The 16,153-nt window shown below is 33.9% G+C and overlaps 1 protein-coding gene across 2 annotated transcripts in view; it reads right to left on the bottom strand.

Moving 5' to 3' along the window:
* Positions 1-16,153, bottom strand: part of RERG (RAS like estrogen regulated growth inhibitor) — a 116,154-nt gene that overhangs the window by 9,375 nt on the left and 90,626 nt on the right. For both annotated transcript variants that reach the window (XM_079140404.1, XM_079140403.1), the window contains one exon: positions 5,167-5,223. In XM_079140404.1, the coding sequence (XP_078996530.1) occupies positions 5,167-5,223 (57 nt within the window). The remainder of the gene's footprint in view (positions 1-5,166; positions 5,224-16,153) is intronic.

Consider the following 16,153-nt stretch of genomic DNA (forward strand, 5'->3'; position numbering starts at 1 on the left):
GCTTTGGAGTGTAATGGAAAAAATACAATTAGTATCAAACACATTAGAATGTACCTATTGAAAAGAAGAGCACATGGGTGTCAGAATAAGGTAAGCAGAGAAAAATAAAACAATCATATAAAGGCTTCACGTATACAATAATTGCAAGGTGCCATGAAAAGAGCAATTTAACTAACATAATTACTTACTTGAATAAACTACCTAAATTACCAGCCAACCACACAGAAGTTTCTGCTTCCATGGGAATAGGCTGTGAACCATTATTATTATTAATTACTATTATTGTTGTTGTTATTTTGGACTTCCATTTCATCCACTATTTTGCAGCCTTTCTTTGCGGTGCTGGGGATTAGAACCCAGGGCCTTGTGCTTGCAAGGCAAGCACTCTACCAACTGAGCTATATCCCCAGCCCTTTTGCAGCCTTTTTTGACTATAATTTTGTTATTTTACCATAAATATAAATTCCTACCCAAAATGCAAACTGCAGAAAGGAAGCTGAGTGAAGTAGTGTTAACTTAGCCTCAACCATAATGTACATGCCATCCATAGTGTGCAGTCATGGTTCAGGCATGTGCCTTGCCAAGGTATTTTCCAAAAGTAGAATTTTAAAATATGATTAAATAGGTACATTTTGCACTATTTTCATTCTCCTAGAACTTGCATTCTGTGCACGGTATGAATGCTGATTCTCGGTTCTAGAACATTCTATCCCTCTATCATGAGAGATTATAGTTTTGTATAATTGAATGCTCTAAAATTCCATTTACAGTAGCTACTTGTCTCTAACTGTTCTCTCAATTTTTCCTTCTTTCATCCTCAGTGCCCCACCTCGGGCCACATCACATATGCCTTTTGGGTTTCTGCTTCTACTGTTTTTTATACTGACTTCCCTTTTCAAAAGACTGGCATCAGCCCTGGAGCCTGGAAAACAGAATTCTGGGCTCTAGTCCATCTTGTTTTATACCAAAAGCTGTCTGAAAGACAGGGCGATTTTTCTCTGTTGCTTCCATGATAAATAGGATATGTATTTCAACCACAGAAGGCTGTGGCAGGGGGGAAATAGGATAGAATGAAAATTGTATGAAGTCGTGTGATTCTTTGGCTGTTACTGAAACGAAAAGGATGAAGTGCAGGAAATGAGGGAATGTCTGACACAAGCTTAGCAGTGGGTGGCAGTGGTGATTTCATCTAGTTTCACACCATTTTAACATATTTTCTTTAAGTGTCTCTCATTAGGAAACCCATTTTTTCTACATGTGAAACTTTGGAAGTATTGCCTACAGAGTCAAAACATTGTACATGTATGTACTAGCTTTTCTGGGATAGTTTTGAAAAAATACATTAAGTTCTTTTTGTAATAAACTCTGATATTCATTTTAAAACACATGAGAAAATGTGTCTGTGTTTGGATGGTGGACAGACTTTAAATTTTCTTCATACTAACGAAAATGATAATTTGAGTCTCTGTTTTTATTTTTATTTTTATTTTTGAAGAGTAAGAGATATTATTGGATAGGAGGCACTTCCAAAATGCATCAAAATGTTGTGGACTATAAAGCAGATATTAGCTTCAAAATAGAATTAGGCATATTAAAAATATATCAATTTCACAGTGTATGTGAGATTTAAAACCTGCATTCAGTCACATTTTTTATAAATAGAGGTATATTTTGTATACTTTGAGAGGAGTTCATGTTCAAAGAGATTTTGAATGTGGTCAATTCTTGTAGTAACTCTTTTTTTTCCTTTGGCAAATTTCAACACATTAGTATAGATACTAAGCAGCACAGTAACAACAGCAGTTAGTGATATTGATTTACGCTGGAATGAAAATTACATTGACTTGAGTTCTACTGCTGGTCTCGCCACAAACTAGCCAAGTAATCTCGGATAAAAATTTACTTCTTTGGACCTGCTTCTTTATTTGTCACATATCTATCTCCAAGTTCCCTGCAGTGCTATATTAAATAGCTCTACGAGTTTGCTGGGCACTTCTGCTTTGGTATCCAGTTGAGAGAATTTGGTTCTGAGAGCATATCTCTCTTTGTATGAATCTTTCCAAGCAGAAGGAACTGTAAGGCAGGAAGAAGAACCACACAGGGAATCCAAGAACCAGTGGGTCTAATCTGTCTGAGTCCCACCCTTACTCCTATCTGAGCTTTTACTATGCAGATACAGACAGCCACCATCCATTCAAACACAACGCTATGTGCCACCATAGATGTGTTTGTACTGAAATGTAGTCTCTCTCCTCTCCAGTGCCTCCCATACACACACACTTGCACACACTCTCACTTGCTCACAGGCACACACACAACTAAACACAATCTAAGCCTCTGTCTGTATCCTCTTCTATGACTAACATTCTTAGAGGGCAACGTGGCTCTGGGAGGTAGGGATTCAGTTCTTAGTTGAGATTATATAATATGGATTCTGTTTGTCTATACCCCGAGTATTGTAGCCACATTAGGGGGTTTTCTTGGTTAGATGGTCCAAGTCCCAAATGTTATGAACTTGAGTGGTGGTTTTTAAATGCTGTTCATAAACGAGGACTGGCCTCTGACAAATATTTTACTGATTTGCTGTGAAATGCAAAAAGAAAAAAAAAAATTAGGAGAAACTAAAATCACTCAATGAAAAGGATCAACTTTTTTTCTTAGACTTTATCCTTCAAAACACTAGTATGTTTAAAAAAGTCCCCCATTTTTATGAAATGGACATTTAATGTGTAGAAATTTAGTTCCCTTCACCCTCTGCCCCTTACATCTCTAGTTGAAATTCTTATTTTAGACCCACTACATAAAAAAATCAAAACGAAAGAAAACAAAACAAACAAAAAACAGTGAACTTGACATTCTAGAATTATTTTGGAACAGTAAATATTTCAGTATTGTTAATATGTAGAAGCGTTCATGACTTCCAACTTCTCATGGAGCAATAATTCTGTTGCAAGTTTTGACGCCTGTCCCATGTTTCTGAAGAAGACACTGATTTCCCAACTATTTTTTCCCAACTATGTTAATTTGCTTTGTAATATATATAAATTCGCTGTTGGTGGTTGTCTTGGACTTTTAAAATAACCATGTATTCAACAAAGGATCTGGTCTTTCCTATAGTAGTGTGAAGTTAAGCCCAGGAAATGCTAATTTCTCTTGAATCAAATGAATTGGAGCCTCCTCTATGCCAGAACATTAGTGGCTTCTAGTGCAAATGCATGCACACCCACACAGATTCAGTCTCCAGAGTGAAAACTAAAGGAAACCATCACCTGGGAGCGAGTCATGAACCCTTTACTCCTGAAGTCGGGGGACAGAGAGCTCTTGTTGCCTAGCAGCCATGTCCTCTCCCAGCAGAGCAGAGCAAGGGCACTCAGAGAAGTCTCGCCATTCTCAGTGATGGAGGCCTGCTCTGCCAGCAACGGATGCAGGCTGGTTCTATTAATAGCAGTTGTTTTTCAGAATGAATAAAACAAAAGGAAAATGGTTCACCTAAGACTAATTAAAAATAATAGCATTAGTTACTGGGACACATTCAAAAAGAGAGAGAGCAAAAAATTATGAGAACATTTTTAGCAAGATTCATCTTTCATTGAGATGTGTGAAATATAACAAATAATTAGTATTTTTCTATTGAACTGTAGATCATTGAGATTCTCAGATAGTCTCTGTAAATTTATATAAATAATGAAAATATAAAAGGACGACAGGTATCTACTTAAGTGAGAGAAACAATAAAAACGGAATAATTTTTTTAAACCAGGTGCACTTTTAGATCCAAATAGATCATATTAAATTTAGTGTGTCTATATTCAAAAATATGTTGAAAAATTTTGATGAACAAAATGTTTAAAAGAAAAATCCTAGGAGAAGAATAAATGCAGAGATATGCTAGTTTAAAAACTTGAATAGCATAAAAATATGAATCTTTCCAAAACAATTTATAGTTTTAGTGCAATTCCAATCAAAATCACATCATATTATGACAATTTTGAAAATTAACCTGAAAAAAATACATTGGAGAGAGTAGCCAAGATAATTTTGTAAAACACAGTAATGAAAGAAGACTTCTTATACTGACTATTAAAATGTTGCATAGAGCATACAATTATCAAGTGTGTGGTATTGGATGTGGTATGAAAAGCTAATCTAAATTTTGTCCTATGGGAAATAATTTAATATACAAAGAGAATACTGAAAGTAACGTGGGGAATTAGGAGTTATTTAACTATAAGAAAATTGCTCAAATATTTGGAAAAAATGTTTGGTCTTCACCCTGTACTTCTCACTCAAATAAGTTCTGAATAGATGTAAAAATTAAATATTAAAGAAATAAACTGCAGAAGCATTCACTATCTCCTGTTCAGTCCTCCTTTATAGCACCATCTGATATATATCTATTTACTTACTGATTCTTTACTAGACTGTTAGCAGAAAAAAAGCAGAGGTTTTTCTCTTGAGTTTTGTTTTTTGGTTTTTAGTTTTTGGTTCTTTTCTTGTCATGAATCTGCAGCATCTGAACATGACTGACACAAAATAGGGAGTTCCTAAATATTTGTCAAATGAATGAATGAAAATAAATAATAAGATACAAGAGAGAAAGAAAGCTCCCCTTTAAACTGAACATATGTAACCTTGGAGTGATAATAAAAACCAAACCAAAACAAGAGCCCAGAAATAGTCTGCCCACACTTCATGCATAAACATTATGGTGACTTTTAAGATCCACAGACCACACATTTTGCATCTTTATTTAAACACATTTTAGTCTGATTCATAGGAGAGGAGAATTGGTGGGGGAGCATAATTTATTCTTACCCTTTCCCCAAATCGGTATTCAGAAATTTGGGGTTAGTTTTTAAGCTGCCTTCAGTGTGCCATTACACCCCACACCAAACTTGCTGTGTCTGTTTTTTCTTTCTCCCATTGGAATGATGCTGTTTTTTGATGGGCCAGCATCATATTGCCACTTACTTGTGTCTTAGGTTTGACCTAGTTTCTTCATTTCCACATTAAAATACTGCAGGGTTCTAAGCACAAACAGCATGAAACACAGCTTGCCTCTTAGAGGGAATCTTTGCATGATATGATATGCACTTCCAAAGCAGCTGCAAGGGGCTTTAAAATGTTGTAATGGAACATGATGAAAGAAAATAAAATTCGACCTACCGAGGGTGGGATCATATTCCCAGATGAACCGTTTGGTCAGAAATCTCACTACAAGAGCTGTGGGAAAAAAAGAGCAGCATGTCAATCAAATATGTGGGTTTGATGGAGTTCTCAGTATTCTAAAGAAAGAGAAAAGATTCATACAACTTTATATGCATTTAATATTTCTGTGGTGTATATAAACCCAATAAATCTATTTATGTTTATTCAAATACTTTTTCAATTTCATATTGAGGCCTGAAACCTGAAGTAACAATGTAATGGGTTTATTATACATTAATCAACAACTTGGATGTCAGTCGTAGGGTTAAAAACAAACAAAAACATCACAATGTGACAATGCTCACATACAAAATTTTCAGCAATACAATGATTTCAGATAAAAAGCATCAGAATCTAGGTGTCCAAAGTTTAAATATTGATAATGCTATCAAAATTATGTCATTTGCAAGAAAATGGATGGAACTGGAGATCATCATGTTAAGGGAAATAAGCCAGACTCAGAAGATAGTGTCATGTGTTTTCTCCCTTATGTGAAAGCTAGAGGAAAAATTAGATAGATAGATAGACAGACAGATAGCTTGATAGACAGACAGACAGATAGTTTGATAGAGATAAAAATAGATCTCTCCAGGCATGGTGGCACATGCGTAGTCCCAGCAGTTTAAGAGACTGAGACAGGAGGATCTGAAGTTCAAGGTCAGCCCCAGCAACATAGTGAGGTCCAAAGCAACTAAGTGAGACCCTGTCTCAAAATAAAAACCAAAAAGACCTCGGGATGCAGCCCAGTGATTAAGTGCCCCTGGGTTCAATCTCCAGTACCGATAAATAAATAAATAAGTGCATAAATAAATTTTATGGACGCAGACAGGAGACCATGAGGGTAGGGGGAAGGTGATGGGGGGAGTATTGGAGAGTGAAGTTGATAAAATTTTATTATATGCATATATAATATGCCAGAATAAAATTTACTCTTCTGTATAGTTAATATGTACCAATAAAAGAAAGATTGACAATCATGAGTTAGAAACATAAGTTTTATTGTAACGGAAAGATCACCAGCTGGTATTGTATATTGTAAGAACATAGATATTCAAAATTAAGAATTTTATTGAAGGTTCATTAAAGCTCCTCCAAAATAACACTGATGAACTGCAGAGCCAGGTCTGGAACTATCCTAAACACTTCACATAAAGGAATGCCTCAATCCTCATTCTACCCCTGAGGCAGGTACTATGCTCCCATTTTTTCAAATAAGGAAACTGAGGCCCTGAGAGGTTAATTCAATTGTACTCATCTAACTAGTTAGTGTCTGAGTCAGGATTTGAATTCAGGAAGTCAGTTTATAATACTTTTAATGTATTCATTGTATTCAACTGATTTTAAATCCTAGGCCATCTGGATCATATTTTGCTGAAATGCGGGTTGGAGAAAAACAAATCTGAGTATATGGACTCTATTGTCCTTAAAAGTTGATGGGACATGCTGGATATTTTCTTGTACTTGTATTATAGTTGATAACACTGGTTGTTAACAGTAAGAAAAATTTCAAAGGGGGTCACCATGGACACTTTGTGAAAATGCACTGAAAACATTGGATTCTTTTTCTGGAAAAGTGTACACACAAAGTTTGGCATGAAATTGCAGCGACTCTCAAGCCCTCTGAAGACCCTAATGGCCTCCCTGAGATTCCACTGACCTCCAAAATAACACTGATGAACTGCAGAGCCAGGTCTGGAACTGTCCTAATTGATTCTAAAGAATCAATGTCTATCATTTTCTAACTTAAAAATATTGGTTATGAGTGCATTTTTATTACTGAAATGCCTTGAATGTAGTAGTCAAAAGATACTCTTGAAGAAATAAAACTAGTTAATTGAAGATTATTGCCATTCTTTGTCTGTTGTCACTTTTAGGAAAAACAGGGATTTTTGCCTGCTACCCTATTGTCTCATGTGGGAGATGACAGTAAAAACTGCAATGAGAACCTTGTCAAACAGACCACAGCCACTAGAGACTGAAAGTAGCAGTGTCCTTTCTAATTACAGAGTGTGAGGCTGGATTTGTGTGAATCTCTGCAGAGACTAAAGTAGCAAGGTCACTGACCTTATAATCCTTCCCACAGTGAGCATATCTGTGGTTTGATCTGCAGTCTTCACAGTCTGTCACTGTCCACTCTCTTGAGACTGGGATTTTAATTTTTTAAAAATTTTTTGCATGTATGAAGTAATAAGTACAGACATATTTTTTCTGTTTTTAGAATTAGTAATGTTAGTAAACATAACTGCCCATGGAATTCAAAGAGTTTCATCTTTTGCTAGAATATGTGATTTTAACTCTGAAGGCTGCAACCTAGAGAAAATAATTGTCATCTTTAAGAAAGGAGATATTGAAATAAACTAATTTTTATATAACTGAAATTGGAAGTTCTCCCATTCCAAAATCATTGAAACTTTAATAATTTCTCAGTCTTTCCAAAATGTATTAGGCACTTGTTTTTCAAAATAAAATATACCGAACATAATTGCATCATTTTTAAATGTCTGGATCTGGTTAAGAATCTTGATTAGTGGCCTGTGTAGTTATACAGCAATACTTTTCTGAAGTGGATGAAGCAAAATAAATCTAGAGTGCTAGGGTTTTCAAGTTTTTAAAACCTTTGAATATGTATATATAAATTTATTCTTCCCTCACTACTACATTTGTCTTCTTTGGCTGCAGTCACTGAAACCACCTCTAATAAATTACCTGTTCCTCTATGTTGTTAGTTTATTGTGTAATAAATTGATAAACCACATTTAACAACTTGTTACAATTTTGTATAACATGGAAGGAAATTAGCTCTGGGGTTAGGTCGGAAAGAACATGACTTCTATGCACCTCAGAGTCGTCATGTTGCTGATAAGTTGTCCCTACTGACTTCTCAGTTGTTGGCTCAGTTTTTGGCTCAGTTTTTATACAATAACCAAATTCCAGAAAGGCAGTTCTGCTGGGCTTAATCCAGGTAGTTCACATAAATATTTTCAAATATTCTTTTTAAGAGAGACACATGTGCATGGTTATTTTAATAACAGAATCATGCATTCAAAAAATCAATCTATTTCAAATGTGTTTTAAAGAGACTGAAAAATTGACATGTTAGCTATGCATTCCTTGAAGATATGTTTTCATTTCTTTCTCATAGATAACTCATGAAAAAGAAAAATGCATTTATTTTTAAATTCTCAATAATATTTCAATTTAAAACTATTAATCTAAAGAATAAAAACAATAATTTTACATCTGTGGACATGATGTCATCTAAAGGTTTTATTATTATTTAAATTGTGTCTGAGGTGCTTAGACATCATTCACCATTTACTGATGTGACTCTCAAACATCACCAGTATTGTTTAGTCCCAAGTTTTATTTTAATTTTATTACAGAACATGGTTTTTATGTGCAATGTATCCTTCTGTGCCTCACTTTCCCTACTACAGTGGCTCTCATTCTGTGGTCTCACGCATTAGCACTCAGTTACTTCTTCAGTGGCTCTGCTTCTCCTGAACCTCACACCCCCTTGGACTACTATTCACAAAGCAGCCAAAGAATCTGTCAAAACATAAATAATCTCATGTCACATCTTCACTCCCAATTCTCCCTCATCGTGTGTCTTTAACCAAATACTGAGTGCCTCCTCCGTGCTGGGTTCTGCTCTGTTTGGAATAATCCAAAGATCCCTGACCTCATGGAGTTTACCTACTACCAGAGAGCTACTGCTACTACTACAGCCATCACCACTGATAATGGCAATAAAACAACTAAGATGCTTATTATTGCTATAATTATGCTTTTTTCTTTTTTATTTCATTTGTTCATATTAGTCATACATAACATTAGGATTCATTTCAACATAAACACATGGAATATAATTTGCGCTAATTCAGTGCTATTTCCCCATATTTTCACCTTCTCCCCCTGTTTCCTTGACTTTACTGATCTTTCTGCTATTTACTTACAGTTTTTTCAAAAATTAGTGTCTTGTGGATATACCTAATGGTAAGGTTCTTTGTAGAATGTTCATATGTGTATATAGAAAACTTAGGTCAGATTCATTGCACTCTTTTTTCCTTATGTCACCCCTCCTCCCTCTCCCTCAACCTGCTTCTGCTACTTTAGTGATCTTTCTCCTATTTTGATGAAATCCCCCATCATTTACTTTTTCTCTCTCTTTTCTCTTTATTTTAGACTAGCCTTCTCATAACAGAGAAAACAATCGACTTTTGATTTTCTGGGTCGGGCTTATTTCACTTAACATGATAGTCTCCAATTCCATTTGAATGATATGGCATAGTTTCTTCTTCTTTATGGCTTGGTAATACTCCATTGAATATATATAATACATTTTCTTTATCCATTCATCTGTTGGAAGGGCATTTATGTTGATTCCATAGCTTGGCAATTGTGAATTACGCTGCTATAAACATTAAGGTGACTGTATCCCTATAGCATGCTGATTTTAGATCTTTTGGATATATACTAAAGAGTGGGATATCTGGGTCATATGGTGGTCACATTCCTAGTTTTTTGAGGAATCTCCACACTGCTTTTCAGAGTGGTTGCACCAATTTGTAGTCCCAACAACAGTGTATGAGTGCACCTTTCTTCCCACATCCTTGCTAACACTTATTATTATTTGAATTCTGATAATTTCCATTCTGACTGGAGTGAGATGAAATTTCAGTGTGGTTTTGATTTGCATTTCCCTGATTGCTAGAGATGTTAAATATTTTTTTTCATACATTTGTAGGTCATTTGTATTTTTTCTTTGTAGGGGTGACGTTTAGTTCTTTTACCCATGTATTAATTAGGTTATTTTCTTGGTGTTAAGTTTTTTGAGTTCTTAATATATTCTGAATATTGGTGCCATATCTGAGGAGCAGGTGGCAATGAATTTCTCCCTTGATTTCTTTAGATTGCACATTCAATCAAGGCATGGACTTTATTGTATTCATCAGTCTTTTAGTGTTTAGAACAGAGTGTGGCACATGGTAGACTAAAAAATACTTATTGAATAGATGAAAAAGATGTATCAGTGCATGTAACAGATTACTCACCTTTAACAGTTAAATAAAGAAGCAGAAGAAAACTTAACACAAAAGAGTTCACATTAGAACCATGACATCTTTCCATCTTTCCATAACTACTTTTTGAAAGGTTTTAAGAATTTATAATTGAAATCCTTTATAGTAGCTATTTAATGACTCTTACACAAATTATATTTAAATTTTTAATTAAAATTATTACTACAAAAATTGGTCTAATTTTCTTTTGAATTTACACCCTCTCTCTCCTGACTGATGAAGTTTTTCTTTTGAGTTAAATGATGATATTGATCATCTTAACTTCCACCACAAGTCTGATAGAAGGTTTTTCTCTCCTGAGTTTTAAGGGACCTGTTTGGTTAGTTACAGTTAATTTCCTATATTCTAAAATTATTTATTTTCTCCCCACTACCTTGAAAACCCATACCTTTCTAGTAAATAAGTTAACATGTCTAATGGCAAGCTTAAGGAAGAATATTTTCCTCCTTTTGTCTAACTTAAGGAAGAATATTTTCCACCTTTTGCCTAATTTATAACCTACTTGGATAACTCTTCATCATGTGTGACTCATTTTTAGAATTACTGGACTATAAATTTCATGATTATTAATGAAAGTTGGTTTCTAGCATAATGGAAAATTCAGCAAATAGAATTTAATCCAAGGAAATATTTTAAAAAGTCAATATAATAAGTCAGGGGGATGATATTGTATTCATAAGTAGAGCTAAAGGGCAAAATAAAATACCCATGCTATTTCGAAAGATTAACAAATTTGCACTGGTTACTCAGAATAATTCCTGATGTGATTATAATGATGAGAGAATCATCACAAGTGCCAACTTTAAAGACCAAAATAATATATTTACATGAAAATTGATTAGATATGCTGTGTAAAATAAATATTTTAGATTAGAAAGAAATGAACTTTTCACAATAAATTTAAACTGACATTGATATTCTTACATTCTAAAAAAAAGTTAAAAGCCATACTCTAGAGAGAGATAGACAGAATTTTCAGATGGTAACTTTTAGGATCCTACTCTAAAAATAATTTTGTTGTGTCATTAGTTTTCACTTATACAGTTCATGAAATAATGTGATTAACAATGTATACATGGCATTTATAAGACACTTAAGGAAACATTTCTGATTAACTATTGCCATATAACAAATCTATCCCCAAACAGTAGAACTCAACAGTAAGTATTCCTTTTAAGGCAGAGAAAAAAATAGTATGCTCTAATGGAACTATGGTCAATGGTTGGTGATATTATCCAGCTTGAAGTGTTTTTAATAGACAGGTCAGATTTTTTAAAAGAGGAAAAGAATTTATGCTTAAATGAGGAGCATTTCAAGAAACATAACTCTTAATCTGGCCATCATTAAGACTTTCTGAATTTTGCCTATAATTCTTACAACACACCCAGTAAAAACCTTTGATTTAATTTAAACTCCAAGACAGTGCTTATCATTTCTTGACTCATATAATAATGAAAAGTTATTATGGACCTATGTTAAGTAATTTATATTCTTTGCATTCTGTAAACTGAGAGACCTTCATTAAAATTAAAAAAAAAAAAAAGTAGTTTTAAGTTGGAAGACCAGGTAGCCTTTTAAAATACTTTTTTAATGGACTTCCACAAAGTTTCCTATGTTTAGGATAATTCTGTCATAGATTTAAATGTTCCATGAAAAATAAGTAAAAAATTTTTGCTATATAAAAAGAAAGCAAACATGGATAATACTAATACAACCATAATCTGTCAGGATTTGGGATAAGTACATTTATCATTTATTTTCTCAATTACTTTTCTCATTTTAATTTGCAACCAAATTTTTCAATGTTTAATAACTAGAAATGCTAAAGCTTTAAAACTGCATGAAGATATTATAAAAAACTTAAACAGTATCCTAAGCGTGAAACTTTTCAGAATCAGGATGAACCCAGGAAAGAGTGTGTTTCCTTCCTTGCCTCTACTTTTTCATTTTATTATAGTACTTACAGTGTAATTGCTTGACTTAAAATACCAACAAAAAAACCCCATAAGGCAATGGTATGTACTACCAAGCCCACACAGGTTGCAAAATCAACACTTACTTGCTTTCAGTTTGAATTTTATGACCTATAGTTAAAATGCCATAATAAATAAAGCAAGCATTAAAAATAATGAAAAAGAGAAAGATGAGAAGGTTTACTATAACTTGGGAATTGTTCACTCACATCACTAAGCACAATATTGTAAAATTTATAATGGGAAAAAGTTTTAAAATAATGCAGTGATGTTACTATCATCCACCTTCATGGACTGTGTGCTCTTAGGTCAGACACTGTGCTAGATATCTGTATATATTTCATTACTCTTCACCCCCTTATAGTAAAGAATATATGAATATGGACCTGGATGACTACCACTGTAGAAACTAAACCTCGAATTATTTACATTTTTTCCTAAAATACAAGCCTACTCTTTCTGGCCTCAAGATCCACAGTCTTTCAGTGCATCCTCTGACTCAGTGCAATCCCCTCTTCTCACAGATGAGGAATTTACTACCAGAGAACTTAGGGGTCTTATTGGTGCTCTATTATCATTAAATCCTTAATGTGAAAAAGTTCACAGTGAATACTACATATGGCTTATTTATAGGTACATTTTTACACACATACATACACATTGTTACATTTTGAAAATAAGACAAATTGTCTTACTCAGCTCTCCTTTTGTGACAAAGAACGAAATCCCTGCTAAAAATAAAGTCCAAATTGTCTTTCAAACAAAAGTGATTTTCCAACATGTGAAAATCAATAGCTTTCCTATATACCAGCAATGAATCTGCTGAGAAAGAGATCAGGAAAACAATTTCATTCAAAATAGCCTCAAAAATAAAATAAAATACCTAGGAATAAATCTTAACCAAGGAGGTGAAAGACCTCTACAATGAAAATTACTGAACACTGAAGAAAGAAATTTCTTCAGAAGATGGAAAAACCTACCCTGGTCATGGATGGGTAGAATTAGTATTGTTAAAATGACCACACTACCAAAAAAAAATACAGATTTGGTGCAATTTCCATCAAAATACTAACGACATTCTTCACAAAACTAGAACTAGACATGCTTCACAGAACTAGAAAAAAAAGTCCTAAAATTTATTTGGAAGAAGAAAAGACTCAGAATAGCCAAAGCAATTCTAAGCCAAAAAAGTCATCCAGGAGGCAACACAATACCTGGCTTCAAATTATACCAAAAAACTATAGTAACATGGTACTGGTATAAAAACAGACACATGGACCAATGGTACAGATAGAAGACACAGAGACAAACTTACACATCTACAATCTTCTGATCCTCTACAGAGGTGCCAAAAACCTTGGAGAAAAGATAATCTTTTTAACAAATGGTGCTGGGAAAACTGGTTATCCTTATGTAGAAGAATGAAATTAGACCCTTATCTCTCACCATGCACAAAAAGAAACTCAAAATGGGTCAAAGACCTCGGAATTAGACCAGAAACTATGCAACTCCTAGAAGAAAATGTAGGGTCAACACTCTAGTACAAGTAATGACTTTCTCATAGGACCCCTAAAGCTCAGGAAATAATGTTAAGAGTTAATAAATGGGATGGCTTCAAATTTAAAAGTTTCTGCACAGCAAAGGAAACAATTAGGAATGTGATGAGAGTACCTACAGAACAGGAGAAAATCTTTGCTAGCTACTCTTCCGATAGAGGATTAATATCTAGAATATAAAAAAACTCAAAAAACTTGATACCAAAAAACCAAACCCAATTAATAGATGGGGAAACAAAATAAATAGTCACTTCTTAAAAGAAGAAATACAAATGGTCAACAGATACATAAAAAAATGTTCAACATTATTAGCAAGTAGGGAAATGCAAATCAAAACTATACCAAGATTTCACATCACACCAGTCAGAATGACAATGATCCAAGAGTACAAATAATAATAAATGCTGGAAAGGATGTGGAGAAAAAGGAATACCTTTACATGTTGGTGGGATTGTAAATTAATACAACCACTCTAGAAATCAGTATGGAGTTTCCTCGAAAGACTAGACAAGGAAGCATTGTATGACCCAGCTACCACTCCTTGGTGTTTATCCTGAAGAAATAAAGTCAGCATGCTATAGCGATATATGCATATCCATATCTACCATATAACCCAACTATCCCACTTCCTGGCATTTATCCTAAAGAATTAAAATCATGCTATGGAGACTCATGCATACCATGTCTATAATAGCATAATTCACAATAGCCAAGTTATGGAACCAGCCTAGGTATCCCCATTGATGGATGAATAGACAAAGAAAATGTGGTCTGTATCCACAATGGAGTTTTAGTCAGTCATAAAGAAAAATGAAATTATGTCATTTTCAGGAAAATGGATGGAACTTGAGAACATTTTGTTAAACAAAATAAGTCAAACTCAGAAGGTTAATGAACATATGTTTTCTCTCATATGTGGAAGCTAGAGAGGGAAAAGAAAAAGAAAGAAGGGAGTGGATCTCATGAAAATCAGAGGGAAATCAGTAGAAGAAAGGGACCAAAAGGTGGGAGGGAGGGAGGCAGGGAGGGGAAAGAGCCAGGGAGTGGTATTGGTGAAATTACATTGTTAAATCATGTATAGTGTGCATGTATAAGTTCCATCAAAGTGTACAATCATAAAAAATGGCAAATCAGGGAAGAAATAACCACTGAACATTGAATTTTATGGGATCTACATAAGTAAAATAATGATAAAAATAAATGTATAGTATAAAAAATGTGATTTTCTAGAGATAAACTTCTGAATATTTACTATTCTCTTTTGCTCACTATTGAGGCAAATTTATGATTTCTAATTTACCATTATTATTATTGATAATAAATTATTAGTAAAATTTAATAAAAAATGTTATTTGAAATACAGTACAGAATCATTATATATTTGGGGTGCACCATAAATCCCTTTGGGCTGATTTTGTTTAACTTGTCTCCAAATAAGCTAATAATTAGTTAGCACATTGGTAGGTAATACAGATGGAACTAAGTCAAGTAAAGGGGAAAATATACTAGAATACAAACAGATTCATAAATGATGTTACTCCTCATCAGATAGTACATCTATCCATAAGCCATGAGGTATCTCCTCCTCTTTAAAGTTTTCCATGGCCTTACCAAGTGATTAATTGCTCCTCTGTGACATGGAATTGTTATTCATTTCATCTCTGTTACAGAAGGCATATATCTATTTTGTAAATATTTTTTTTTATTTTCCTGTACATCTGACCAATTTTGAATGATCTGAGGTCTGAGATTAAATCTAATTTTTATCTCCATCACTGGCATGAGTGCCTGATAAATCATAAAAGCCCAATATATATTTGCAAAATTAATAAGGAAACAATTAAAATGTGAATAAATTATTTGGTTCCAATATTGCTGTTATACTTGGGTCTGTATTCTGGAGTATTTATATTGTTTGAAAACCATGGTCTTTAAAGTGGAACTTCTATTTCTTGAAAATGTTGAAGTGGAACATCAACCATTTCTCAGGTTCGGGGTCTGGTTGAGATACTCATCTGGTCTGCCTGCCTTGTAAACCTGATTGATTAAGAAACTGAGGACCTGCTAGGCCTCTTCTTGCAGGCCAGAGAGGACTCATTACCCTGACCTCACACCACAATCAGTTCTCAATTTCATTCCAAGCCCTTAGGTAGACAAAAGTTTTCAGAGAATTAAAAATGAATATTAGTCACAAAAAATGAAGACCCCTACACTAGATTTGTGAAGACAGTTTCTTGGGGAATGAATGAATTTTATGAAGCAAAGTATCTATTTATTAACCATATTAGCTATTGGATTAAAATATATATACTCGGTAAATTTCACTAGGTAGGTT

The sequence above is a fragment of the Sciurus vulgaris genome, assembly GCF_902686455.1.
Source record: "Sciurus vulgaris genome assembly, chromosome: 5".
NCBI lineage: Eukaryota > Metazoa > Chordata > Mammalia > Rodentia > Sciuridae > Sciurus > Sciurus vulgaris.